This window comes from Callorhinus ursinus, unplaced genomic scaffold, assembly GCF_003265705.2.
Source record: "Callorhinus ursinus isolate GAN/ISIS: 27379988/994484 unplaced genomic scaffold, GSC_fseal_2.0 scaffold1, whole genome shotgun sequence".
NCBI classification, from domain to species: domain Eukaryota; kingdom Metazoa; phylum Chordata; class Mammalia; order Carnivora; family Otariidae; genus Callorhinus; species Callorhinus ursinus.
The window spans coordinates 141400547-141427235 of record NW_027397063.1 but is presented as its reverse complement, the minus strand read 5'-3'; the positions used below and the strand labels follow the sequence as shown (position 1 = coordinate 141427235).

Below are 26689 nucleotides of genomic sequence, written 5' to 3'. Positions count from 1 at the left end.
AATGGTTTATCACCATTAATAAGTGAAAAGGCAAACCACATAGTAGACAAGGTATTTGTAGCATGAAATGACTGATATAGGGCTGAAATTTAGAATACATAAAGAACTCATTAAGAAAAATCAGATAAGGGTGCCTGGGTGGCTCAGTTTGGGTAAGTGACTGCCTTACGCTTAGGTCATGATCCCGGGGTCCTGGAATCAAGTCCACATCAGGCTCCCCCTGCGCTGCGGAGAGCCTGCTTCTCCCTCTCCTTCTGCTTGCCACTCCCCCTGCTTGTGCTCTCTCTCTGTCAAATAAATAAATAAAATCTTAAAAAAAGAAAAAAACCAGATTAAAAATGGGCAGAAGATGGGCACCTGGATGGCTCAGTTGGTTAAGCAACTGCCTTTGGCTCAGGTCATGATCCTGGAGTTCCCAGATTGAGTCCTGCATCGGGCTTCCTGCTCAGTAGTGAGTCTGCTTCTCCCTCTGACCCTACCCCCTTTCATGCACTTTCTCTCTCAAATAAATAAAATCTTCAAAAAAAAAATGGGCAAAAGTCTTCCAAAATGAAGACATCAAAACCTAAATGTAATAAACCATGTTCAACCTCACTAGTAATCAGTTGAATGCCTATATTATAGGCATGGCTTGCAGATATTGTGGGTTTTGGTCCAGATGACCACAGTAAAGCAAATATTGCAATAAGGCAAATCAAATGAATTTGTTGGTTTCCCAGTGTGTATAAAAGTTATGTTTCTACCGTACTATGGCCTATTTCTGAGTGGTAGGTCTCAACAGTGTGCTTAAAATATTTAGTAAACCTTGTTGTAAACAGATGTGCTATCATCCAGGCTTTATTCTTCCATTTACAGAGCACAGGAAGAGTAGATTGAGCATCATTCTTGAGGGCCCTAGCATTTGTGGACTGGTAAATGATCATTGGTTTCAACTTAAAAAGTCACCAGCTGCATTAGCCCCCAACAAGAGAGTAAGCTTGTCCTTTGACACTTTGAAGCTAGGTATTGACCTCTCTAGCCAATAAGTCCAAGATGGCATCTTCTTCCACTAGAGAAGTCTGTTTTGTCTACACTGAAAATCTGTTATTCAGTGTAGCCACCTTTAGGAATTAACTGAGCTTGAACTTCTGGAGAACTTGCTGCAGCTTCCACATCAGTACTTGCTACTCCACCATGCACTCTGATGTTATGGAGACGGCTTCTTTCCTTAAACCTCATTAACCAGCCTCTGCTGGCTTTGAGCTTTTCTTCTGCGGCTTCCTCACCTCTCTCAGCCTTCCTATAATTGAAGAGAATGAGGGTCTCTGCCTTTGGCATAAGGGAATGATGGGGCTGCTTTGATCTTCTATCCAGACCACGAAGACTTTCTTCATATCAGCAATAGGCTGTTTTGCTTTTCTTATTTGTGTGTTCACTGGAGTAGCACTTTTAATTTCCTTCGAGAACTTTTCCTTTGCATTCACAACTTCCCTAACTGGTACGAGAGACCTAGCTTTTTGTCCATTTTGGCTATCAACATGCCTTCCTTACTGAGCTTAATCATTTCCAGCTTTTGATTTAAATAGAGAGACTGTGTGACTCTCCCTTTCACATGAACACTTAGAGGCCCTTGTAGGGTTTTTAATTGGCCTAATTTAAATATTGTTGTGTCTTAAGGAATAGGGAGGCCTGAGGAGAGGGAGAGAGATGGGGGACTGGCTGGACAGTGGAGCATTCAAAACACACACAACATTTATTGAATAATTTCTACATCTTATAAGGACCTGGTTTGTAGGGCCCCTCAAACAATTACAATAGTAACATCAAAAATCACTAATCACAGATCACCATAGCAAATACAATGATAATGAAAAACTTTGAAATATTGCAAGGATTATTAAAATACTGACAGAGACAAGAAGTAAGCAAATATTGTTGGGAAAATTGTGCCAATAGACTTGCTCAATGCAGGGTTGCCATAGACCTTCAGTTTGTAAAAAAAAACAGTATTTGTGAAGCATAGCAAGGCGAAGTATTAAAAAACGAGGTATGCCTGTAAAATAACGTTAGGATTCCAAGTTATACTGGCTGACTTGGCAAAAACATCGACACTACAGTTGTTAGTGTCATTTTAAAGCAAGGAAGAAATCTCATATTCCAATGGTGGGAGAATGAATTAGTACAAACACTGTATTAAGTCAAAGTATGCATACCCTAAAACTTTGGCTTCTAGGTGTATGGCCTAGAGAAGTTCATGCTTATGTCTGCCGCAGTGCTCATAAGCATTGAAAATTTGAAACAGTCCCAGTACCCTTCAGTAGTAGACTGGGTAAATATAAGTAAGTTGTGGTTAATTTATGCATTGGAATACTATACAGTGATGAATATGGATAGAACTACAACTACATTCAAAAGCATTAGTAAGTCATACAAAGATAAGGTGAAAGAAAACAGTTGAAATAGAATATATATTATATGATTTCATTTATATAGGTTCAAAACCAAGCACAATTATCCTGTATTGTTTAGAAAGGTAACACCAAGTGGTAAAAAACTAAAGAAGAGAGGATTCTGGGAAGATGGTGAAGTAGGAAACACCAGGAATCTCTCCACATCTAGACAACTGAACCAGCAGAATCTGTCTGATGTAACGGTTTTATAATTCTGCAGTTCCTTGGAAGGTTTGTAAGTTCTAGGGGAAGGTTTGGAAGGTAAATGATGGTTAATTTCAGTCCATTTCAGAGCTGTCTCTCCCCTAGCCATCAGCCTGCTGGCAGACAGCTGTGCATCTGTTTTTGGAGCACTTTGCACAACAGCTTGTGGGACCCACAGTGGGCAATGGACCCTGTCTGCCAGATATCGTGGGTCTGTGCTCTGATCAGTGATTGCTGCTTCTGATCACATTGGTGCAGATAAAGAGGCAGACCACCATTGTTGTGGCACCCCCTCCCCTCCAGATGACTTTTAAGGACCTAAAGGAGCAGCACTTTTTTTTTTCCTTCCCTTTGTTTTTCTCTTCCCATTTTTGGAGCCAGATATTAAAAAACAACTACATTGGTGGGGAAAATTGGAAAATGTACATGCCAGGAAAAGGTGCAGAAAAGTCCTGAGAAGAGCTTGTTTATACTTCATTCATACTGCTGCTTTACACAGAGACAACCAAAATAAAACAACAAAACTTAACCATCAAACCTTGGGAAAGAAGAAATAATCTGATTTCCAGAATAACCACATTATTAGACTCAAATGTCCAGTTTTCAACAAATAAAATCACAAGGCATTCAATGAAACAGTAAAGTATAACCCATTCAAAGGAAATAAATGATAGAAACTGTCACTGAAAAAGCCCTGACGGCAGATCTACTAGACAAAACTAAAGGAAGATGTGAATAAATTCAAGAAAACAATGTGTGGATAAAATGGCGCTACCAATAAGGAGAAAGAACCAAAAGAACAAAAAAATTCTGGAGGTAAAAAGTACAGTAGCTTATATTATGAAATGAAAAGCCCACTAGAAAGATTCAAATGCAAATGCAGTTTTGAACTGGCTGAAAAAAGAATTGATGAATTTGAAGGCGGGAAAATGGAAATTATAGTGTCTAAGGAACAGAAAGGACAAAGATTGAAGATAAGTGAACAAAGCTCAAGGGACCTGTTTAACACCATCAAGCAGACCAATACATATGTGGGAAGTTCCAGGAGGAGAGAGAAATGGGCAGAGAATAGTTGAATAAATAATGGCTGTAAACTTTCCAAACTTGATGGGAAACATGAATATAAACATCCAAGAAGCTCAGTGATCTCCAAGTAAGATGAACTCTAAGAGACCTACACAGAGACACATTATAGTCAAACTTACGAAAGTCAAAGAAAACGAATCTTGAAAGCAGGAAGATAGAAGTGACTCACCACCTACAAGGGATCCTCAGTATGGCTGTCAGCAGATGTCTCATCAGAAACTTTGGAGGCCAGAAGGCAGGAGGCCAATATATTCAAAGTGGTAAAAGAACAAATTTGTCAATCAAGAATCCTATATCTGGTAAAACTATCCTTCAAAGTAAGGGATAAATCAAGACATTGCCAGATAAACAAAAGCTGAAGAAATTTGTTTCTGATAGATCTACCTGCAAGAAATGCTCACAGGAGTCCCGCCAAGTTCGAATGAAAGGACACTAGACAGTAACTTGATGCAGTATGAAGAAGTAAAGATCTCATAAAGGTAAATACATGGGCAAATATAAAAGCTAGTATTATTGTAACAGTGGTTTGTGACTTCACTTTTTTTTCTACATGATACGTTTACTAAAACCAATGGTCTAAAAGTTAATATTACTGTTAACTGGTTTGTGAATCCAAAACATGTTTTCAACTTAAGAGACCAGTGTATTTAAAAGAATTATCAGTTCATATTTTGGGGCATACAGTATGTTAAGATATAATTTTGTGGCAGTTACCAACAGGGGTGGGAATAGTGCTGTAAAGAAGAGATTTTGTGTTATTGAAGTTAGGCTGGTATAAATTCAAGATATTTTAAAAATTTTTTTCTTTTTTAACTAAGTAATCTCTGTGCCCATCAGGAGACTCGAACTCACAAACCCAAGATCAAGAGTTGCATGCTCTACTGACTGAGCCAGCCAGGCGCCCCTAGGCTGGTATAAATTCATATTAGAGTGTTGTAACTAAAATGTTAAATGTAATCTCTGTGGTAACCAAAAACAAAATAGTTACAGAATATAAAGAAAGGAAATGAGAAAAAAATTAAGCATTTCACAACAAAATGTCAACTGAACAGAAAAGCAGTGCAGGAAATGAGGGACAAAAAAGCTATAAGACATATGGAAAACAAATAGGACAATGACAGAAGTCAGTCCTTCTTTACCAGTAATTGCTTCAAATGTAAATGGATTAACTCTCCAAACAAAAGACAGAGATTGGCAGAACAGATAAAAATACTTAATCCAACTGTATGCTGTCTGTAAGGGACTCATTTTAGATCCCAGACACGAATACATTGAAAGTGAAAGGATAGTAAAAGGATATCCTATGCAAATAGTAACCAAGAGAGTAGAGGTGGCTATTCTAATATCAGAGAAAATAAACTTTAAGCCACAAGGGTTACAAAACAAATAAGGACTTTGCCTATTAACAAAAGGTTCAGTACAGCAAAAGGGTATAACAATGATAAATATTGGCACACATAATAACATACCAACAAAACATATGAAGGAAGTATAGAACTGAAGGGAGAAATAGCTCCACATTAGCAGTTGGAGACTTCAGTACTCCACTCATAAGAATGGATACAGCAGGCAGGACATAAGGAGATGAAAGACTTAATACTATACAGTATACTACGTAGAGCTAACAGACATACAGAACTCGGCAGGATCAGGATATACATTCTTCTTAAGTGCACACAGGGCATTTTCTGGGGTAGACCATGTTAGACCACATATTAAGTCCCAATAGATTTTATTTTTTTAAGATTTATTTATTTATTTTAGAGAAAGAGTGCATGTTAGCGGGGCGAGGGGGGAGGCGGAGAGGGACAGAGAGAGAGAATCATCAAGCAGACTTCTCCTGAGCATGGAGCCCTGAGCTGAAACCTAGAGTTGGTTGCTTAACCAACTGGGCCACCCAGGCACCCCAAGTCCCAATAGATTTTATTTTATTTTTTTTTTAAGATTTTTAAAATTTATTTGACAGAGGGAGACACAGCGAGAGAGGGAACATAAGCAGGGGGAGTGGGAGAGGGAGAAGCAGGCTTCCAGCTGAGCAAGGAGCCCGATGTAGGACTCGATCCCAGGACCTTGAGATCATGAGCTGGGCTGAAGGCAGATGCTTATGACTGAGCCACCCAGGCGCCCATCCCAATAGATTTTAAAAGATACTATACAAAATACTTTCTCTGACCACTGTGGATAGTGAGAAATCAATAGCAGAACACTAGAAATTTCACAGATATGCAGAAATAAAGCGACACACAAACAACCAATGGAAAAAGGAAAGCTTCACAAGGGGAATTAAAAATACTTAGAGACGAATGAAAACAAAATCACAGGATATCAAAACTTATGGGACATAGCAAAAGTATTGTTAAGGGGCAAATTTATAGCTAAAGACACTTTATTTAAAAAATAAGATAGCAAGCCAACAATCTTACTTTAGAACTTTAGGAACTAGAGAAGGAAACTAAACCCAACTCTAGCAGAAGGAAGAAAATAATAAAATTTAGAGAAGAGATACAGGAAATAGAGAATAGAAAAGCAGTAGAGAGGTGATTCTTTGGAAAGATCACCAAAATTGACAAACCTTTAGCTTGATGGACTAGGAAAGGAGAGAAGGCTCAAATGACAAAAATCGCAAATGAAGTAGATATATCAGACAAAGTAGACTTTAGAACAAAGATCATAATAAGAGAGAAAGAAGGGCATTACATAATGATAAAGGGGTCAATCTGAAAAAAGAATAAAACATCTGTAAATATTTATGCACCCAACATTAGAAGCATCTAATTATATAAGTAAATATTAATAGACCTAAAGGGAGAAATAGACAGTAATAACAATAGGAGTAGGGGGCTTTAATACCACCACTTAAATCAGTGGATAGATCAAACAAAATCAAGAAGGAAACATCAGCCTTAAATGATACATTAGGCCAGAGATAGACTTAGTATACATTTACAAAACATTCCACCCCAAAACAACGGAATAAACATTCTTCTCAAGTACACATGGAACATTTTTCAGGACAGATCATATGTTAGGCCACAAAATAAGTCTTAATAAATTTAAGAGGCCTGGAATCAGATCAAGCATTTTTCAAACCATGCTTGGTTGGAAACTAGAAATTTATGTGAAGAAAATGGGAATATTTACAAATATGTGGAGATTAAACATCATGCTACTGAACAACCAATGGGTCAAAGAAACTAAAAAATACCTTGTGACAAATGAAAATGGAAATGTAACCTACCACATTTATTGGATGCCGCAAAAGCAGTTCCCCCCACCTGAATCACCAGTGTCTTGGTTCTGAAAACAAAAGCAGTTCTTTTTTTTTTTTTTAAAGATTTTATTTATTTATTTGAGAGAGAGTATGAAAGAATACAAGTTAACGGGGAGAGGCAGAAGCAGGCTCCCCGCTGAACAGGGAGCCTGCCTTGGGGCTCAATCCCAGGACCCTGGGATCATGACCTGAACTGAAGGCAGATGCTTAACCAACTGAGCCACCCAGGCACCCCAACAAAAGCAGTTCTAAAAGAGAAGTTCATAGTGATAAATGCCTACCCCAAGAAATATAATCTGAAACAACTTTATACCTCCATCAGAAAACTGTTAGAATGATCAAATTTAGTAAAGTTGCAGGATACAAAATCAGTACATGCAAATCTGTTGCATTGCTATGCATTAATAATGAACTATTAGAAATTAAGAAAATAGGGGCGCCCGGATGGCTCAGTTGTTAAGCGTCTGCCTTCGGCTCAGGTCATGATCCCAGGGTATTGGGATCGAGCCCCGCATTAGGCTCCCTGCTCCACGGAGAGCCTGCTTCTCCCTCTCCCACTCACCCTGCTTGTGTTCCCTCTCTCACTGTGTCTCTCTCTGTCAAATAAATAAAATCTTAAAAAAAAAATTAAGAAAATAATCCTATTTACAGTTGCATCAAAAAAGAAAAATACTTAGTAATAAATTTACCCGAAGAGGTAAAAGAACTACAAGACATTAAAGATGTTGAAGACTTAAATAGATATTCAGTGTTTATGAATTGGAAGAGTTTATATTGTTAAAATGTCTGTACTACAGCAATATACAGATTCAGTGTAATTTCTATCAAAATTATAATGGCATTTTTCAGAGAAATAAAACAAACAATCCTAAAATTTGTGTGGAACCATAGAAAATCTCATATAGCCAAAGCAGTGTTGAGAAAGAACAAAGCTGGAGGCATCATGCTGTCTGATTTCAAAGCATATTGTGAAGCTGTAATAATTAAACTGTGATACTGGCATAAAAACGGGCGTATAGATTAATGGTACAGAATAGAGAGCCCAGAAATAGACCCCCACACATGGGGGCAATTAATTTATCCTAAAGGAGTCAAGAGTATACAGTGGGGAAAGGATAGTCTCTTCAGTAAATGGTGTTGGGAAAATTAAACAGCCACATGTGAAAGAATGAAGCTAGAGCACCATCTTAACCTCATACGCAAAAATAACTTGATTACCTCGAATTAAGGACTTGAACATAAGACATGAAACCATAGGGATGCCTGGGTGGCTCAGTCGGTTAAGCATCTGCCTTTGGCTCAGGTCATGATCCCAGGGTCCTGGGTTCGAGTCCCTCATCAGGCTCCCTGCTCAGCGAGGAGCCTCCTTCTCCCTCTGCCCCTCCCCCTGCTCATGCTCTCTTTCTCTCTCTCTCTTTCTCTTTTTCTCAAATAAATAAAGTCCTTTCTTAAAAAAAAAAACACACGAAACCATAAAACACTTAGAAAACATGGATGGCAGGCTCCTTGATACAGGTCTTGGTGATGACTTTTTGAATCTGACACCAAAAGCAACTGAGGCAAAAATGAACAAATAGGAATATCAGACTAAAAATCTGCACAGCAAAGGAAATCCACAAAATCAAAAGGCATCCTACTGAATGGGAGAAGATATTTGCAAATCATATATCTCGTAAGGGACCAATACCCAAAATACATAAAGAATTTGTACAACTCAGTATCAAAAACTGAACAATCTGATTAAGAAATGGGTAGAAGATCTGAATAGACATTTTTCCAAAGAAGACATACAGATTGCCAACAGATAAATTGAAGATGCTCTGTCATTAATTATTAGGGAAATGCAGATCAGAGCCTCAGACACCAAGATACTGTCTCACACCCGTTAAGATGGTTATTATCAAAAAGACTGGAAACAACAAGCATTGGCCAGGATGTGGAAAAACCAGAACCCTTGTGCACTGGTGGTGGGAACGTAAATTGGTTCAGCCAGTGGAAAACATTAGGGAGCTTCCTCAGAAAATTAAAAAACTGTCTATGACCTAGTAATTCCACTTCTGGGTATTTATCTGAGGAAAATGAAAACACTAACTCAAAAAGAAATCTGCATGTTCATTGCATTATTATTTACAATAGCAAAGAATATACAATAAGGAAAGGACGGTATCTTCAATAAGTGGTATTAGGAAAATTGGACAGCCACATGCAAAAGAGAAGAAGCTGGATCGGATCACTCTCTTATACCACAGATAAAAATTAACTCAAAATAGATTAAAGACTTGAATATAAGACCTGAAACCATAAAGCTCCTAGAAGGAAACGTAGATAGGAAGGCTCATTGATACAGGTCTCAGAATGGATAGAGAAATTGTAGTGTATACATATAGTAGAATATCATTCAGTCATAACAAATAATGAAATCTTGCCATTTGTGACAGCATGGATAGACCTTGAGGGCTTTGTGCTATGTGTAATAAGAGAAAGACAGTACTGTATAATCTCTCATATATGGAATCTAATATATATATTAGACACTAAGCTCATAGATACAGAGAACAGATGGGTGGTTGCCAGAGACGGGTGGGGGATAGGAAAAATGGGTGAACTGGTTTTGTTTTTAGTTTAAATAAATTGAATTTTTTAGAATATGGCCTTAGGTAGACATTTCTCCAGAGAGGACATACAAATTGCTAATAAGCACATGAAAAGGTGTTCAACATCACTAATCATTAGGGAAATGCAAATCAGAGCTACAGTGAGATCCCAGCTTGCATCCCTCAGGCTGCTATCAAAAAACGCTGCAAAACTAGAAAATACAGAGGATGTGGAGAAACTGGAATCTTCGTTCACTGTTGGTGGCAACATAAAATGGTACAGCTGCTGTGGAAAATAGTATGGCAGTTCCTCAAAGAATGAAAAACAAAATTACTGTGTAATCCAGCAATTCCACTCCTGGGTATAGAATTCCAAAGAACTGAGAGGAAGGACTCATAAACAATTATTAGGACACCCATTTTCACAGCAGCATATTCTCCATGGCTAAAATGGGAAAGCAACCCAAGTGTCCATTAACAGATGAAAGAATACACAAAATATGGTATATACATACAATGGGATATTATCCAGCCTATAAAGGAAGGAAATTCTGTAATATGCTACAAAATGGATAAACATTGAGGACATCATGCTAAGTAAAATAACCCAGCTACAAAAACCAAACACTGTATGATTTTACTTCTATATGAGGTCCTTAGAGTATTCAAAATCATAGAGGCAGGAAGTTAGAATGATGGTTGCCAATGACTGGGGAGAAGGAGAATAAGGAGTTACTGTGTAATGGGCACAGATTTCTAGTCTGGAAGGATGCTAATAGAATGGACTGGAGCAAGGAGGAAAATCTGTTAAGATGGTGATGTGTGAGGGTGGAGAGTGGAATGAGGGACCTGTTAAGCTATGTCTTGATTTAGTCTAGAATTTCAAAGGAAAGAAGAGAAAATGTCATGTTGTTTGTATGTAGGACTATATTATTTTCCTATCCACCTACGTTAGTTACCGTACTTCTAATACCTTGCTCTTGTATCTATTTCAGACTTTGGGGTTAGTGCTTTTTTAGCAACTGGTGGTGATATTACCCGAAATAAAGTGAGAAAGACCTTTGTTGGAACTCCTTGCTGGATGGCACCTGAAGTTATGGAACAGGTATTTTGTCTTTCGTTTTTTTTTAAATGACTTACGGTTTTGTACAGAAGGGAACAAAAACAGGGTAGCATTTGCTTTTGTTTGGTGTACAGGTTTCCCCCACTAATGGAAAGCAATTACCACTAATTTATTTGTAAAAAAACTTCTTAGCATTTCCAGACCCAAAAAATAACCTCTTTTAGGCCTTTCTGATACCATAGAACACTCTTGCTGTTGGATAACACAAACTAAATTGAGATAAAAATGTAGATGCTCACACAGTTCAAAGCTCTGGTGGCCTGAGCTGAATGTGGTTCTCTGGGAAGGAGCTGAGTGGCACCAGTCTAGCTGCTTGGGCTGCGCGCTGCTTCCGTAATGGCTGGCTGCAGAGCAAACGCTTTACGTCGTTTTCACTTGTTTTGTGAAAGCAAAAATCCTCTTCTGATTTCTTTCCATAGTGTAAACCTACAGTAGGTCTTTCATACAAGCCAAATGGCTTAATGGGAACTTTGAAAAAGTAGGGGATGTGTGTGCTAGGTTAGCTTTGGGAAATACCTGTTTCTGTTCCTTGGTTAAGACGTAGGTCCACCCTTAACAACACACCTCTAGATCTTTACAAATGATATGTGAAACTCAGGATTTATACCACATATAACTAAGGAATAATATAATGAAGATTGGTTTAATAATAGTTTCCCTGTTACAAATTAAATGACCTAATCTTTGTACATGTAGATTCACTGCTAGGGTTCTTGAAGGACTAATTTTGCTCACAACCCCATTTCCCATTTGCTTTCAAACTACTACAGTCAGATATTGCTCATCTAGTCATCTTATAGAAACACTGCTAATTCTCAAATCAGTGCTCATTTCTTATTTCTTGCCTTACTTGTTATCTTGTCATTTGAAACAGTTGATCATTTCCACCTTTACTTATATCCTTAGCTTCCCTAGTGGTTTCCTCATTCTTCCCCAACTGTCAGGCCAGGCTGTGTCTCTGACTTCTTTTCTGCCTTCCTTCCACTTCCCAGGACCTTGTTCTTGAATTCTTCTCCTACTAGTTAGTCTCATCTTCACTTCTCACCTGTTATATTTTCCTTTTAGTTTTTTTTGTGGTTTTTTTTTTTTTTAAAGATTTTATTTATTTATTTAATTTTATTTTAAGTAGGCTCCACACCCATTGTGGGGCTTGAACTCAACAACCCTGAGATTGAGAGTTGCGTGCTCTACTGACTGAGCCATCCTGGTGCCCCCAAAGACTTTTTTTTAAGATTTTATTTATTTGAGACAGAGAGCACGTGAGCCAGGGGAGGGGCAGAGTGGGAGGGAGAGGGACAAGCAAACGCCACACTGAGTGCAGAGCCCAGTGCAGGACTCACGCTCATGACCCTGAGATCACGACCTGAGCTGAAATCAAGAGTGGGATGCTTAACTGACTGAACCACCCAGGTACCCCCTAAAGATTTTATTTTTAAGTAATATCTACATCCATTGTGGGGCTCAAACCCACAACCCCGAGATCAAGAATCAGACACTACTGACTGAGCCAGCCAGGCACCCCCCACCTATAATATTTTCTAAAATATCCATGTTAGTCTTAAGCCCAAATAGAAGTTTCAAGCTTCCTATGGATGTTTTACATAAATTTCTTTTAAGTATCTCGAAGTCAGTATGTAGAACTGAATTCACTTTTAACTCTGTCATAATGCCTGTGTTCACCCTGTTGGTGAGGGAAGCAGTCCCACTCTAGGGTTATGCAGGTGCTGAACACCTGACCCTGGACTGCTGAGACTGACAGCACTTTGTTAGTCACGTACACGCAGAGCTGCAGGGAGGAGGACGCTGCATGTCACATGGGGCTGCACTCAGAAAGACAGTCCATAAACAGTGGCTGTGGAAAACAGGCTTTGTAGTATCAAGAGAGTGAGGTGCCCCTCGGTTTCCTTGCGAGGGTGATTGGCTCATTTGAATAATTCTGAGGGCTGGTGGGGAGCTGAAACCTGCTGCTCAAGGCTGAGCAGGAACTTTGCCTGGTCCAGTTGATAAGCAGGGTTGTTGGGCTAAGGGTCCTTATCCTTCGGAGCAGACTGGGGAGGGGATCTTGCGCTTAGCTCATTAGAGGCTCACCTTCTTTTACCAGATGTCAAGGCAGCACATTAGATGGAGCTTTAATTTCAGGTCCCAAATCACACATCCCCCCCATTTTTCTGGGTTGCTTAGGATATAAAATGAAAATATTTAATTTTATAATGTGCTTATGACAGTATAAAAGGACAGAAACTTGGCCACGTGTTCAACAACTTTGAAAATATTCAGACCTCTCATATCTAAGGTGATAAAACAAGACCATAACATAGAAAATTTGGAAAACCAAAGACTTACCACTACAGCCTAACGATTTTGTTCTAGTTCTGTCCTTTTTCTAAAAAAAAAATAGATTATATACTTTTGTAATAAGTATCAAAACTTGTGAAGAATTTTATATTCTTTTTTCTTCATATATGCTTTATCACAAGTCGTTTTCTATATTTTCATATAGAATTCATTTACATTGCTTTTAGTTGACTATATAACATTTCTTTTAAGTGAGTATTCCGTACGTAACAATTTCCCCCTTGTTGGGGAATGTTCATTCAGATTGCTTTTTCTTTTTTCTTCTGTTACCAAGTATATTTAGCTTTTGCCTACTCTAGATTACTTTATTGGTGTAAAGCTCATGAGCACTTTCATGGTTCTTGATACATATTGGAAGCTGCTTTTTAAAAGTGCTTTTAGGGGTGCATGGCTGGCTCAGTCAGAAGAGCATGCTACACTTGATTTCAGGGTCATGGGTTCAAGCCCCTCATTGGGTATAGAGATTACTAAAAAAAAAAAAATAAAGTGCTTTTAGGGTGTTAAAAGTAATCATGTACATCTTTATGTTCTTTACAGGTCCGAGGCTATGATTTCAAAGCTGACATCTGGAGTTTCGGGATCACAGCAATTGAACTGGCCACAGGGGCAGCTCCTTACCATAAGTATCCACCAATGAAGGTGAGGTTCACAGTCAAAATAGCACCCCAGCCCATGTCCCAGTTTCTTTTCAGAGCCTACTCCTAGGTAATAAATGGATTTGAAAACGATGAGTTTTTAGAACTGTAAAGTAGGAAGCTATTTTAAGGCCAAAGGAATGGTTTATTTTTTAAAAGGAGGTGGGGGAGGAGATGAGGTTTATTTTTCATCCACTGCAGGCAGTGAGTCCTATAATTGTAGCTAGACATACACATGTTAGCCTATTTGCTCGGAATGAGAAATACCTCCATCCTTTAGTAGTTCCATTTCAGTAAATATAAATTGAATCTGAAAAGCAAGTATTAATTCTGACTACAGCCCCCTTTTATTCTTTAGTGTTAACTTTGTTTTTATAAAGTGGCATATGCTTTTATAAAAAAGTCACACAGTATAGAAAAATCACCCCAAATCTCACTATATAACTATGACCTTCCTTATTAACACCTCTTTGCATCAGACTAGTATGTTGCCATGAAAGTCAAAGAAGGAAGAGATTTAGGATGGACAGAATAATCAAAATTGTCAGTTACTGCAGAGCAGGTGGGAGGAGTAAGAACTGAAAAAGGCTGCAGCTCTGTTAACTAGGCATCGTCAGTAGTTTCTCAGGAGTGGCTGAGGAGTTCTGGGAAGAGAAGGCCAGATTACAAGGGGTCATGTTAAAACAGAGCCATGAATAGGTAAAATCAGCAAGATCACATTTTTAATTTTGCTATGGTTTTATTTATTTATTTATTACTTGATTGTATTTTATTTTAAAATTTGCTGTGATTTTAATTTCTTTATAAAGTTTTTTTTTAAGATAAGGACTCTCTTTTTTTATTAACATATAACATATTATTTGTTTCAGGGGTATCTTTTTTTTTTTAAGATTTTATTTATTTGTCAGAGAGAGACAAGCAGGGGGAGCAGCAGGCAGAACAGGCAGAGGGAGAGAAGCCAGGACCCTTAACTGAGCCACCAGGATGTCCCTGATTTTAATTTTTTTTTTAAACATTTTTTTCCTCAAAGATTTTATTTATTCATTTGACAGAGAGAGGACACAGCAAGAGAGGGAACACAAGCAGGGGGGAACGGGAGAAGGAGAAGCAGACTCCCCGCTGAGCAGGGAGCCCGATGCGGGGCTCGATCCCAGGACCCTGGGATCATTCCCTGAGCCGAAGCAGACGCCTAACGACTGAGCCACCCAGGCACCCCTGATTTTAATTTTTTTTAAGGGTAGTTTGGCAGTATAAGAATGAGGACAGAGGACACGAAGAAAGGGTTCTAACTAAAGGACATTCAGTGCTGATACAGTTGAGCCCTTGCAGCCACTTTACCTGGGAAGCCAGCTATCTGTAGGATATTATTTGTATGGAAAACACCTAAATAACTCTGTGTTCCAAATAACTAGTCTAGAGTGAACTGCTTATGTATTGGAAGTTGTCTGTATTGAAGAATTTTGGCTACAATAGTTTACTGAGTCATCAAAAGTTTATATTATATTGAAAATTCTTCCAGGTTTTAATGCTGACACTACAAAATGATCCTCCTTCTTTGGAAACTGGTGTTCAAGATAAAGAAATGCTGAAAAAATATGGAAAATCGTTTAGGAAGATGATTTCATTGTGCCTTCAAAAGGATCCAGAAAAAAGGTAAAATATGAGATAAAGCTTATGTTTTTCTTCATCTAATATTGTAAACCATTGTAGGAAGTCTAAGTATCACATACATACATTCATGTGCAGGAAATTATTTGTGCATATTCAAATATATTTTAAATATAAACTTTAGAAAAAATATACAGAGACTATTACACTAGATTGGAAATGAATGAATGACTTTCTCCCTTCTTTTTAGTATATAGTGTATTCTAAATAGTTCAGCTATTTCCTGGTTAATTTTTTATAATTTTGTATTTTGTGAATTCTGTGTTAATAAAATACCATGTTAGTGGGACGGCTTGATTTCAAATGTATTTAAAAGTCATAAGCAAACAACTGTCTTGATGCTGTTTACAATTTCAATAACAAAAGAAATACACACAGCAAATGTTACATCTAATGCCGAACAATCATATGTATTTCCTTATTGGAAAGATATTTTAATGAGTGGACCAAAAATGCAGAGCACTTACTTATTAACACTAGACAGGTTAGAGGGCAAGTAAGTGAATAAACATGATCATCTAATGTCTGTATCTTTATGAATTGAACAGAATTAAATGATGTTGGAAGTCATTGAGTACAACCTTTTATCTATGAGGTCAACCAGCTACCTAGTCATTGAGGTGGGACTTGAATCCAAAACTTCTGATTCCTTACCTAGGGTTCTGTTTCCACTGTATCTCATTTTTCTGTTTCACATATATATTCACTCAGTTTTTTAGCACTAAGAGTTTTTAAATTTTGATATCTCTAATGATCAACAAGAGTAAAAGATTTTAATTGGTATCCTTAGTCATGTCTTTAGTATATTTCATGGAGCTTCAGAATTTACTGTTGGAAATACAGGAAAGGATAAGAAAAACAGGTAACAAAGAAAACCTGTGCTATTAGAACTTTTTTCCTGTTTATGAATAAATTGGTATAAAAGATAGGGAATACTTTTGCTTCTGCTTAGTTAATTGACTAAAATAACAAATTTTTTTGTTACAAATACCCAGAAATGCTGAATAAATTTATCAAACTTAAAAAACCAAATCCAGAGATGAGCTTGCAATAACGGGAGATCCTCAGGTGGTAGAAATAATGAGGATGACCTAAATCAGAGAAGAAATATCATGAACTAATCCTGTGTCTACTGTCAGTGGGACACTGTTCATTCTAATAACATACTCGGTTAGATTTCTAATTTCCATGTGGGGACTGGAAATGAGATACTGGGCCCAGCCACCGGGGATTCTGAACTGTGACCCCTGCTTATGGCTAGGACCTTTACAAGCCTGCCTTCTGAGTAAAAGGACAGACCAGAAAACAAAATATGGTCCATCATCACAAAGATACAACAAAATTTTTCCTGAATAATCCAGTTCTCTGACCTGGACATTCTGTTAAGTTAACAGTCTGAATTTATTTTTTTTTTAAATTTTTTATTGTTATGTTAATCACTATATATTACATCATTTGTTTTGGTGTAGTGTTCCATGATTCATTGTTTGTTCATAACACCCAGTGCTCCATGCAGAATGTGCCCTCCTCAATACCCATCACCAGGCTAACCCATCCCCCTACCCAACAGTCTGAATTTATACAACCCATATTATCCAGGAACCCACAGGATTAGAGAATAAAAACAGTATTGCCAAGCCAGTTTTATTTCTGGCAGAAGCAAGTAGAAAACTGTCTACCGTTCGAATTGTTCCAAACTCCGGATCCATGAGATTCCTGCAAATAATGCCCCACTGAAGAGATCAGAAGCTGAAATTATAAAACACATAGTAAAATACTACACGGCAGACTAGAGTCAGCAGACACAGCAAGCACAAGGATCAGTGCTCCAAGAACTTTGGATAATGCAAAGACTCCTGAAAGGACTATAAAATAAATATATTTAAAATAATTAAATTCCTAATGGAGGAAATCAAAACCATAAGAAGAGAATATGACTATGACCAAGAAAACAAAACAAATGGAACTGCTAGAAATGAAAAATACAGTAACTAAAATTTAAAACTTAACAGATTCCCTTGAGTATAGGCTAGACTTAGTGTCTTGCTTCTGATAAATAGAATATGAAAAAGGAAAACTAGCGGCTTTAGAGTGGAGAAACCTGATCACTTGTGACATTAGCATAACATTAGCAATAAGACGACATTATTATATACTCCTGGATATGATACAAGGTAAAGGGCATATTACTTCTGAGGTATTCCTTCCCCAAGTCTTTAACTTCAGTCTGTAATGAGAAAACATCAGACAAAGCCAAATTGAGGAATATGCTATAAACTCCCTGACCAGCACTCTTCAAGAGTGAGGAGGGCGCCTGGGTGGCTCAGTCGGTTAAGTGACTGCCTTCGGCTCAGGTCATGATCCTGGAGTCCCGGGATTGAGTCCCGCATCGGGCTCCCTGTTCAGCAGGGAGTCTGCTTCTCCCTCTGACCCAACCCCCTCTCATTCTCTCTCAAATAAATAAATAAAATCTTAAAAAAAAAAGGAAAGGGAAGACTGAGAAAGTGGTACAGATTGGAGGAGATTAAGGGGACACGAAGACTAAAAGCAACATGGTGTCCTGGATTAGATCCTGGAGCAGAGAAAGGATGTTAATGCAAAAACTGGGGAAACCTGAATAAAGTCTATATATAGTTTATAATGTACCAATATTAACATTTGAAAGTCTGTAGCAATGTTAATATTTTTAGTTAATTTCTTGATAATTATACCATGGTTATGTAAAATGTTAACATTGGAGGAAGCCGGTGACAGATATGTAGGAACTCTGTACTACCTTTGCATCTCTTCTGTAAGCCTAAAATTATTTCAAAAGAAAAAGAAGCTGTAGAATATCTTATTTCCAGTTTGTAAACCAAAATTATACTTTGTTTAGAACATTTCTGAGTTAAAAAGGAAACAAAACTTCAGTGGATTGGTTAAACAGAACAGCCAATAAAACAAGAAAGAGATAATAATTTATTGACTACTAATCAAGTTCCCGGGTACTTTTGTAAACACAACATATATCATCTCATTTAATTTTTACAGTAATTGTATGAGGATGGTGCTATTATTTTCTCTGTTTTACAAATGAAGAAACTGAATCACAGAGTGGTTAAGTAACATTGCCCAAAGTCACACAGTTAATAAATGTTGGAGCTAGAATTCCAACCCATACAATTTGACTATGGACTTTCTGCTCTTACTTAATCACAGTACACTATACAGAGGAAATTGCTCAGAATGCAGCACAGAAAGTTTTTAAAAATGGAAATATAAAAGAAAGATGAATATTTGGGGGCTAGAATGGGAAGGTTCAGTGTGTGTGTGTGCACATGCATGTGTACATACACATATACATGTATATGTATATACAGACTTTCCATGAGAGATTAGAACGGGAGAAGCAATATTCAAAGAAATAATGGCTGAGAATTTTCTGGAATTGATGAAATACCTATATCCTCAGATTAAAGAACCATCCCTCCCCCCCCACCTCAATTCCAAGCAGTATTTCCCTTTCCCCATTTGTACACAAATCATGAAACTGCTGGATTTAAGGGCAGAGAGAATCTGTGAAATGTGCCTAAGGGGGCAGATTACCTACTGAGGAATAGCAGGTAGACTGACAGCCACTTCCCTAATAATAACAGTTGAGGCCAGAATATACTGGAACAGTGCTGAGAGAAAATAACTATTAACGCAGAATTCCTGATCTGGTCAAACTATTACTCAAGAATAAGCATGAAATTAAGATTTTTTTTCAGACAAAAATTGAGTTTCCAGTCACTTTTATCACTTAAAGAACCCCTAGAAATTGTACTCTAGAAAGAAGGAAATGAACCCAGAAGAAAAGGATGAATCATAAGGAGCAGTGTTGTGCAAACTGTTGAACGTAGTGAAATCTTGACTGAATGAGAAAATAGGAAGGATGTCTACTTTTCAGTTTGCATAGCACTTTTACCTCTTTTCTCTTAATCTGTACAGTAATCCTCTGAGGCCCTGGTTCTCAAGCGTGAATCACCTGGGGAGTTTTAAAAACTACTGATGTGTGGGTTTGCCCCCACAGATTCTGCTTTAATTGGTATGGGGTACAGCCTGGGCGTCGGGATTTGTTTTGAAAGTTCCAGCTGTTATAATGCACAGTAATGTTTAAGAACCACTGCCTTCAGGGGCTTGACCAGGTAATACAGAACCTTAGAGAAGAGATTTGCTTAGGGTTACATGGTAGGTGTGTGGTGTAATCAAGTCCAGTCTTTTAAGTGTAGTATTGTTCCTTTATTCTCATACTATTTAGAAGTTTGTACAATTCACAATGATGATGCCTTTATTCAAACAAAGAAAGACTGTACAGTTGACTTAAAAACTGAGTGGAGATTCACTTTGGGGAATGTATACATTACTTTTAGAATCTTAGGGTTTTTAAAGGAAATTGTTAGATCTATTTTTAAGAATATGTAGTTTCCTAAGTTGAAGGCTGGCAGGCAGGCGTATGTCAAGAGGCACAGAACTTGATTTGGTCCATTTCCTGTTTGTGAGGTTAAATGTATTTTTATGCCTTGTTAAAGTAGATATTGTCTACTCTTCTTGGGAAATGATATTCTTGGGACAATAATAGCAAATATATTGGAAGCCACTAAGAAGTCCTAATTCTAAAAGAAACATTTCACTAATGAATTTTGCAAAGGACCTATAATAATTATTATCAGGACATTTCTATTTGAGTTTTCGTCTCTACTCAGTGTCGTGTACCGAGTTAGTTTATCCTGCTTTTTGCTTTTTAGCCCGTTAAGGAAAGTGGAGAACACTGAGATTTTATCTTGCTGCTCAAGAAATCCTTTTCTCATTTTTGAAGATGGAAACCCACAATTACACTTGAATTAACTATTAAAACGTTCTTTTCTGGTTTTAGACCAACAGCAGCAGAACTGTTAAGGCACAAATTTTTCCAAAAAGCAAAGGTAGGAAATTCTTACTGTTGATTTTATGTGTTCATGTGATCCTCCTCAGTTGCCTAAATTAGATTTACTGCTCAGAAGTTGCTTTATCTTAAGATGATAATGTTTGGAAAAGTGATGGTTGATCAGATAATTGCTGGGGGCACTATCTGTACGACCTTTGGTAATTAAGACACATGCTTTAGAATTAGTAAATGTATTTTTCATATAAATTAATTTAAGCATCAGGTTAAATTTATAACAGGAACAATGAATATTAAATTTTGCCATTAGTAATATAATCTGTGAAAAATACTCAACTCTCATTTCAGGGTTTACTACTGAGTTAGTAAACATCTCATTTCCCAAAGAAAACAGATAAATGGGATGTTACTGTAGTTGGAAATGTGGAACCATGATCCCAAAGGACAGATGGTAAAGCAAACTTCTCATAGATAATGGTTCATACAGTACACTAAAGCTTTGTCTCAATTTGTGAAACTGTGGTAGTAATGTACTAAAGGAGCTTTAGAATTAAAAAAAAAAAAAACTTTCCTCAGACTTCTTTATAAAACAGTTACTATATCACATTTTAATTGTAGTGAATATTTCTGTCAGTTTTCTTTGGTTCAGTAAATACTTGTAAGAAGAAAACTTATTTTCCCTCTCCAGAATAAAGAATTTCTTCAAGAAAAAATACTGCAGAGAGCACCAACTATTTCTGAAAGAGCTAAGAAGGTAAATGGAGATTTTACTCCGGTTTCCTAGGAAATTGATTATATTTACTTCTGCATTTTGAAAGTGTGGGTTAAGTAATGCTTTGTTAATGGTTGTAAGTATTACTCATTTTTTTCCAACCCTTTCTTTAGTATTCTTTGATATATTCATTCAGTAAAATATTATTAGTCTACAGTATGTCTAGGTGTGCTGTCTACTAGAATGAAAAGGTATGTTACACAATTGATTAATTCTAGACTCTGTTAAATTACTGTTTGTAGCTACCAGAGTGAGTTGTGAAGTTTGGCCCTTCCTTTACACTACACAGAAAACAATGAAGACCCATTAGGATGACTGTAATAAAAAAGACAGACAGTAGCAAGTGTGATAAAGATTTAGGGAAATTGGAACCTTCACACACTTAATGATGAAAATGTGAAATGGTGCAGCTACTTTAGAAAGTAGTCTGGCAATTTCTAAAAAGACTAAACAAAGCTGCCTTATGACCCAGCAATTCCACTCCTAGGCATACTTGGAAGAATTGAGCACATGTACGCACAAAGCTGTGTACATGAATGTTCCCAGCAGCGTTATTCATAATAACTAAAAAGTGGAAACAGCCTGATGATCCATCTATGGGTGAACAGATATATAAAATGTCATCTGTCCGTAAGATAGAATATTATTCAGCAATAGAAGTACTGATACATGTCGTAACATGGATGAACCTTTAAAACATTATGCTAATTGTGGAAGCTGGTTACAAAAGATCACATATTATATGATTCTGTTTATGTGAAATGTCTAGAATAGGCAAACGTGTAGAGACAGAAAGTAGATTCGAGGTTGCCCAGGACTGGGATTATACAGAAATGGGCAATGACTACTAATGGGTCTGGGGTTTTTTTTTGCCATGTGGAGGAGTGATGAAAGTGATCTAGATTTAATTATGGAGATGGTTTCACAACTTGGAATATACTAAAAATAATTGAATTGTATATCTTAAATGGGTCAATTATATGGTATATGAATTACATCTTAATAAAGCTGTTACTTAAAAAAAGGAGTATTTAGACACACCACCATGAACAAAAAGCTCTTGGAAATGGAAAACATTATAGAAGAAATGAAAATAGTTAATATACAAGTTGTATGGTAAAGCTGAGAAAATTTCCCAGAAAATGGAACCCAAAAGGCCAAGAGATAGATAACAGGAGAAAAAAGACAACAGCATTAGAGGATCATTTGAGAAGGTTCAATCCTTGAGTAAAGAGTTCCAGAAAAGCAGAGCAGAGAAAAATAGAAGAAAGAGAATCACTGAAGAAATAATTCAAGAAAAATTTCCCAACAGATAGTCACGAATTTCCAGATTGAAAAAGCCCAGGTACATAGCAGAATGAATGGAAATAGATCAGCACTAAGCCACATCGCTAGACTACTAGAGGCAAAAAGAAGATCCTATAGCTTCCAGAGAAGGGGGAAAGATCATGGACAGGATTGGAAATCGTAATGACATCAGTAGCTCCCCTGTAAGCCAGGTCACAGCAAAGCCGTTGTGTACAGCTTTATGAAAGAAAATGATTCCTATTAACCCGGACTTTTTTTTTAAACCAGAAAAAACTATAAGTGAAGTGTGGGGATGGAATCAAGAAAGTTGAGAAATGCATGACTTTAATTAGTGTGCCATGCTAATAAGGAGGAAGTGCTTAACCTGAGAAGAAGTCATATGGCAGGTCATAGAGGAAGATCTGAAGTCCAATCTAGGGTGAAGCAGATCAGAAGGCTCAGGAAGAATCTTCCTCTAGAAGGTGATTCTGAGGAGTACCTAATACACATGAATGTGGTGAGAAGAGATTTACACAGCTGGGAGACAATTAATATGATTTGGCCTGTGACTTCACATAGGAAGGATTTGGATGGTGTTTGGGCCCAAGAGCATAGAAGTATAGGGAAAGTCAGCGATTGGAGTAAAGACAGGTAGTGGAGCAGAGAGAGCAAGTGAGGGGTGCAAGATATATATAGTATATATAGTAAATGTCAAACACTACCATAATCCACATCTCTCTTCCTAATGTGCAGGTTCGGAGAGTACCAGGTTCCAGTGGCCGCCTTCATAAGACAGAAGATGGGGGCTGGGAGTGGAGTGATGATGAATTTGATGAAGAAAGTGAGGAAGGGAAAGCAGCAATTTCACAACTCAGGGTAAGTCTTGCTAAACTCTATGCTTAAGACAGAGCACTATCTTTTTGTCTGAAGCCTCTGAGATAATACTATATTCTCTGGTTCTGTTCAGCTTAACCAGCTAAAATATAAAAAATACAAGTGTTAGTGACAGAATTTCCTTGAACAAGTTCTTAACAGTAGGAGCCCATTTAATCCTACATGGAAAAGTGGACTGACACATCTGTTTGAACACGATATTTAGGGTATATAAGAATGGCCGAAATCTAGAGATACAAACTGTGTCTGAGATGAGAATACACTGGATAGGATTGATGACTGATTAGACATTGCAGAAGAGATCACTGGACTCACAAGCCTCAGTATCAAAACTTTGTCCCTGAAGTCTGCTAACCTTCTGCCTGAAGAGGAACAGCGTACCTTCCTTTAGTTGCTATATCCTGGGTGGGTGTGTGTGTGTGTTTGTGTGTGTTTGCTGGAAGCAGTGAAGACAAAGCTCTTGTTTTGTTTTGTTTTCCTGTCACTCTTTCCTAAAGTTAGTGCCTCAAGTTGATTGTTAGGACTCATTCCCAGGAATAGAAATGTGTATGGGAAATATTAATCTTTGAGGTTCATCATAGCCTTGACTGCCTAAAACCTTTTTGTGGTATTAGTGGTGGGTAGGTGATATGCCTCTGCCTGCTTGTAAGATCTGCTCTGCCATAGCACTTATGACTTTGCTGATCAACACTGAATATTTGTTGATCTTGTCAGATGAAGTCTTTGAGTCTAGTCTTTTTGCAGAGCTAAAAGTAAAGCTTTACTTTGTAAAGACCTTGCCAGTGAAAATTGGCAAAAATTTATCACATGCTAACCTTGGAAAGTTATTCAAAAAATAACAAATATAAACATTTGTTTATATACGATTGTGAGTTAATTAAAATGAGACGGGTTTCTTTTCTCCTTACTTTTTCATTTGATTCCTCCTTAAATTGGTATTGTTTTGTAATGTTACATTAAAGCGATCAGAGGAAGCCAGAGGTACATGAATCTTGTAGTTCTAGCTTTCTGTGAAAGAGATTTTCATAGGAATTTTTCCTCTGACCAACAAATTACAGTGTTTCAGTGTCTGATTATTACCCCCTAGCTATCTGCAAGAGAAATTTATTCAAAATTCTGTATTTCTGGGAGTGCTTGGGTGGCTCAGTCGTTAAGCGTCTGCCTTTAGCTCAGGTCATGATCCCAGGATCCTGGGATCGAGCCCTGCATTGGGCTCCCTGCTCACAGCTCACAGGGAGCCTGCTTCTCCCTCTCCTCCCCGCTTGTGCTTTTTCTCACTATCCCTCTGTCTCTCTCTCTCTCTCTCAAATAAATAAATAAAAAATCTTTAGGGGCGCCTGGGTGGCTCAGTCGTTAAGCGTCTGCCTTCGGCTCAGGTCATGATCCCAGGGTCCTAGGATCGAGCCCTGCATCAGGCTCCCTCCTCAGTGGGAAGCCTGCTTCTTCCTCTCCCACTCCCCCTGCTTATGTTCCCTCTCTCGCTGTGTCTCTCTCTGTCAAATAAATAAATAAAATCTTAAAAAAAAAAACTTTAAAAAATAAAATTTTATAGTTCTGAAATACTTATAGTAGCTTTTTTATAAATACTTATATTAGCTTTTTTATAACCAATACACTGATATGTAAATAGCATAGAAAATTATAGAATTTGTTCTCAGAATAAGTAACTTTTTGTATTTCTCTTGTTATTCCTTTTTTTTTTTTTTTAAGATTTTATTTCATCATTTGACAGAGAGAGACACAGCGAGAGAGGGAACACAAGCAGGGGGAGTGGGAGACGGAGAAGCAGGCTTCCCGGCGAGCAGGGAGCCCGATGCGGGGCTCGATCCCAGGACCCTGGGATCATGACCTGAGCTGAAGGCAGACGCGTAACAACTGAGCTACCCAGGCACCCCTCTCTTGTTATTCTTACAACCATTTTCGAGGACATGAATTCTTTCGTAAAAGGAGAATCTTTTAAAACTAAATTGAATTACATTGAAAATACACACCATGATCAAGTGTGGGCTGCAAGTGTGGATCAAGGGTGGGCTGCAAGTGTGGAGCAAGGGTGGGCTGCAAGGATGGTTCAGTATTAGGAAATCTTATAATATTAATAGGCCTAAAGATAGATGAAAAAACTTTGACAAAATCTAATAGGCCTAATGAGAAGACAAATCATATTCTTATTTTCATACGTTCTGAAAAAAACTTTGACAAAATTCAGCACGTGTTCATAATAAAGACTCTTGTGTAGATCCAAATTTCTATCTTTACATCATTTTCTTTCTCCTGAAGAACTTCCCTTAACATTTTTTGTGCTGTAGGTCTGCTGGTGATGATTTCTTTGAGGTTTCTTTTGTCTGAAAATGTCTCTATTTCACTTTTGTTTTGAAAAGGTCTGTTCACTAGGTATAGACTTTTAGATTGATAGGCTTTTTCTTTCAGTATTTTAAAGATGTTTCACTGTAATTCTTGTTTGTATTGTTTCTGTTGAGAAGTCTGCTGGTATCCTTGCCTTGTTCTTTTATAAGTTATATGTCTTTTTACTCTGGCTGCTTTTAAGATTTTTTTTCTTTTTGAATGGTGTTGAGCAATTTGATTATGATATGCCTGGGTTTGTTTGTTTGCTTGTTAGTTTTCATGTTTCTTGTGCTTGGGGTTTTATTGAGCTTGCATCTGTGGGTTTATAGGTTTTTATCAAGTTTGGAAATTTTTCAGTTATTATATTTTCAAATACTTTTTTCTGCCCTTCATGCACCTTGGAGACTCCAGTAACATATATAGTAGGCTGCTTAAAATTGCCAGCTCACTGATTTTTCTTTTCATTTTTTAAAAATTCTCTTTTTACTCAGTCTCATTTTGCAGTTTCTGTTGCTGGCTTTCAAGTTCATTAATCTTTTCTTCTGCAGTGCCTAATTGCTGCTAATCCCATTCAATCTATTTTATATCACAGACATTAAATATTTTAGAAGTTTGAGTTTGTGTTTGTTCATTTTTATACCTTCATGTCTCTACTTTTTGAAGATAATGTGAGATGTAATAACTATTTTAATGTCCTTCTCTGCGCATTCTAACGCTTGTGTCAGTTCTGGAGCAGTTTTGTTTGATTGATTATTCCCTTCATTATAGCTTGAAGAGTGTTTTCCTGAGTTGAGGAAATAGGGCTAAGAGTCCAGGGATACCAAGGCAGATGAAATCGATAAGGTAGAGTACCAGGGAGGAGAGAGCTATACAGAGAGAGAAACGTAGAAGTCTACAGAGCTTCCTTTTTGAGTGTTCAGCAGAATACTCTTTAAGAAGTACGTGTGAGAAAACCACCTGAGACTGGATAACAGCACCCAGCATTCACAGAGAGCCAGGAACAGTGCCTCTTTCCACCAGCCAGAGTGGAGAAGCCTATAATTCACAAGGCATTGGGTAGAGTTCAGAAAGGTCTAAGTAGTGGGGAGCATATGGCCCTAGACTGAGCACTGCTCCAGATCGAAC

At 37.5% G+C, this 26689-nt stretch overlaps 1 protein-coding gene across 2 annotated transcripts in view; it reads left to right on the top strand.

The window, feature by feature from the left end:
- OXSR1 (oxidative stress responsive kinase 1) overlaps positions 1 to 26689 on the top strand; it is a 93942-nt gene that overhangs the window by 50913 nt on the left and 16340 nt on the right. For both annotated transcript variants that reach the window (XM_025884260.2, XM_073901959.1), the window contains exons 6-11: positions 10580 to 10689; positions 13600 to 13701; positions 15217 to 15350; positions 20260 to 20308; positions 20957 to 21022; positions 23081 to 23203. In XM_025884260.2, the coding sequence (XP_025740045.1) occupies positions 10580 to 10689; positions 13600 to 13701; positions 15217 to 15350; positions 20260 to 20308; positions 20957 to 21022; positions 23081 to 23203 (584 nt within the window). The remainder of the gene's footprint in view (positions 1 to 10579; positions 10690 to 13599; positions 13702 to 15216; positions 15351 to 20259; positions 20309 to 20956; positions 21023 to 23080; positions 23204 to 26689) is intronic.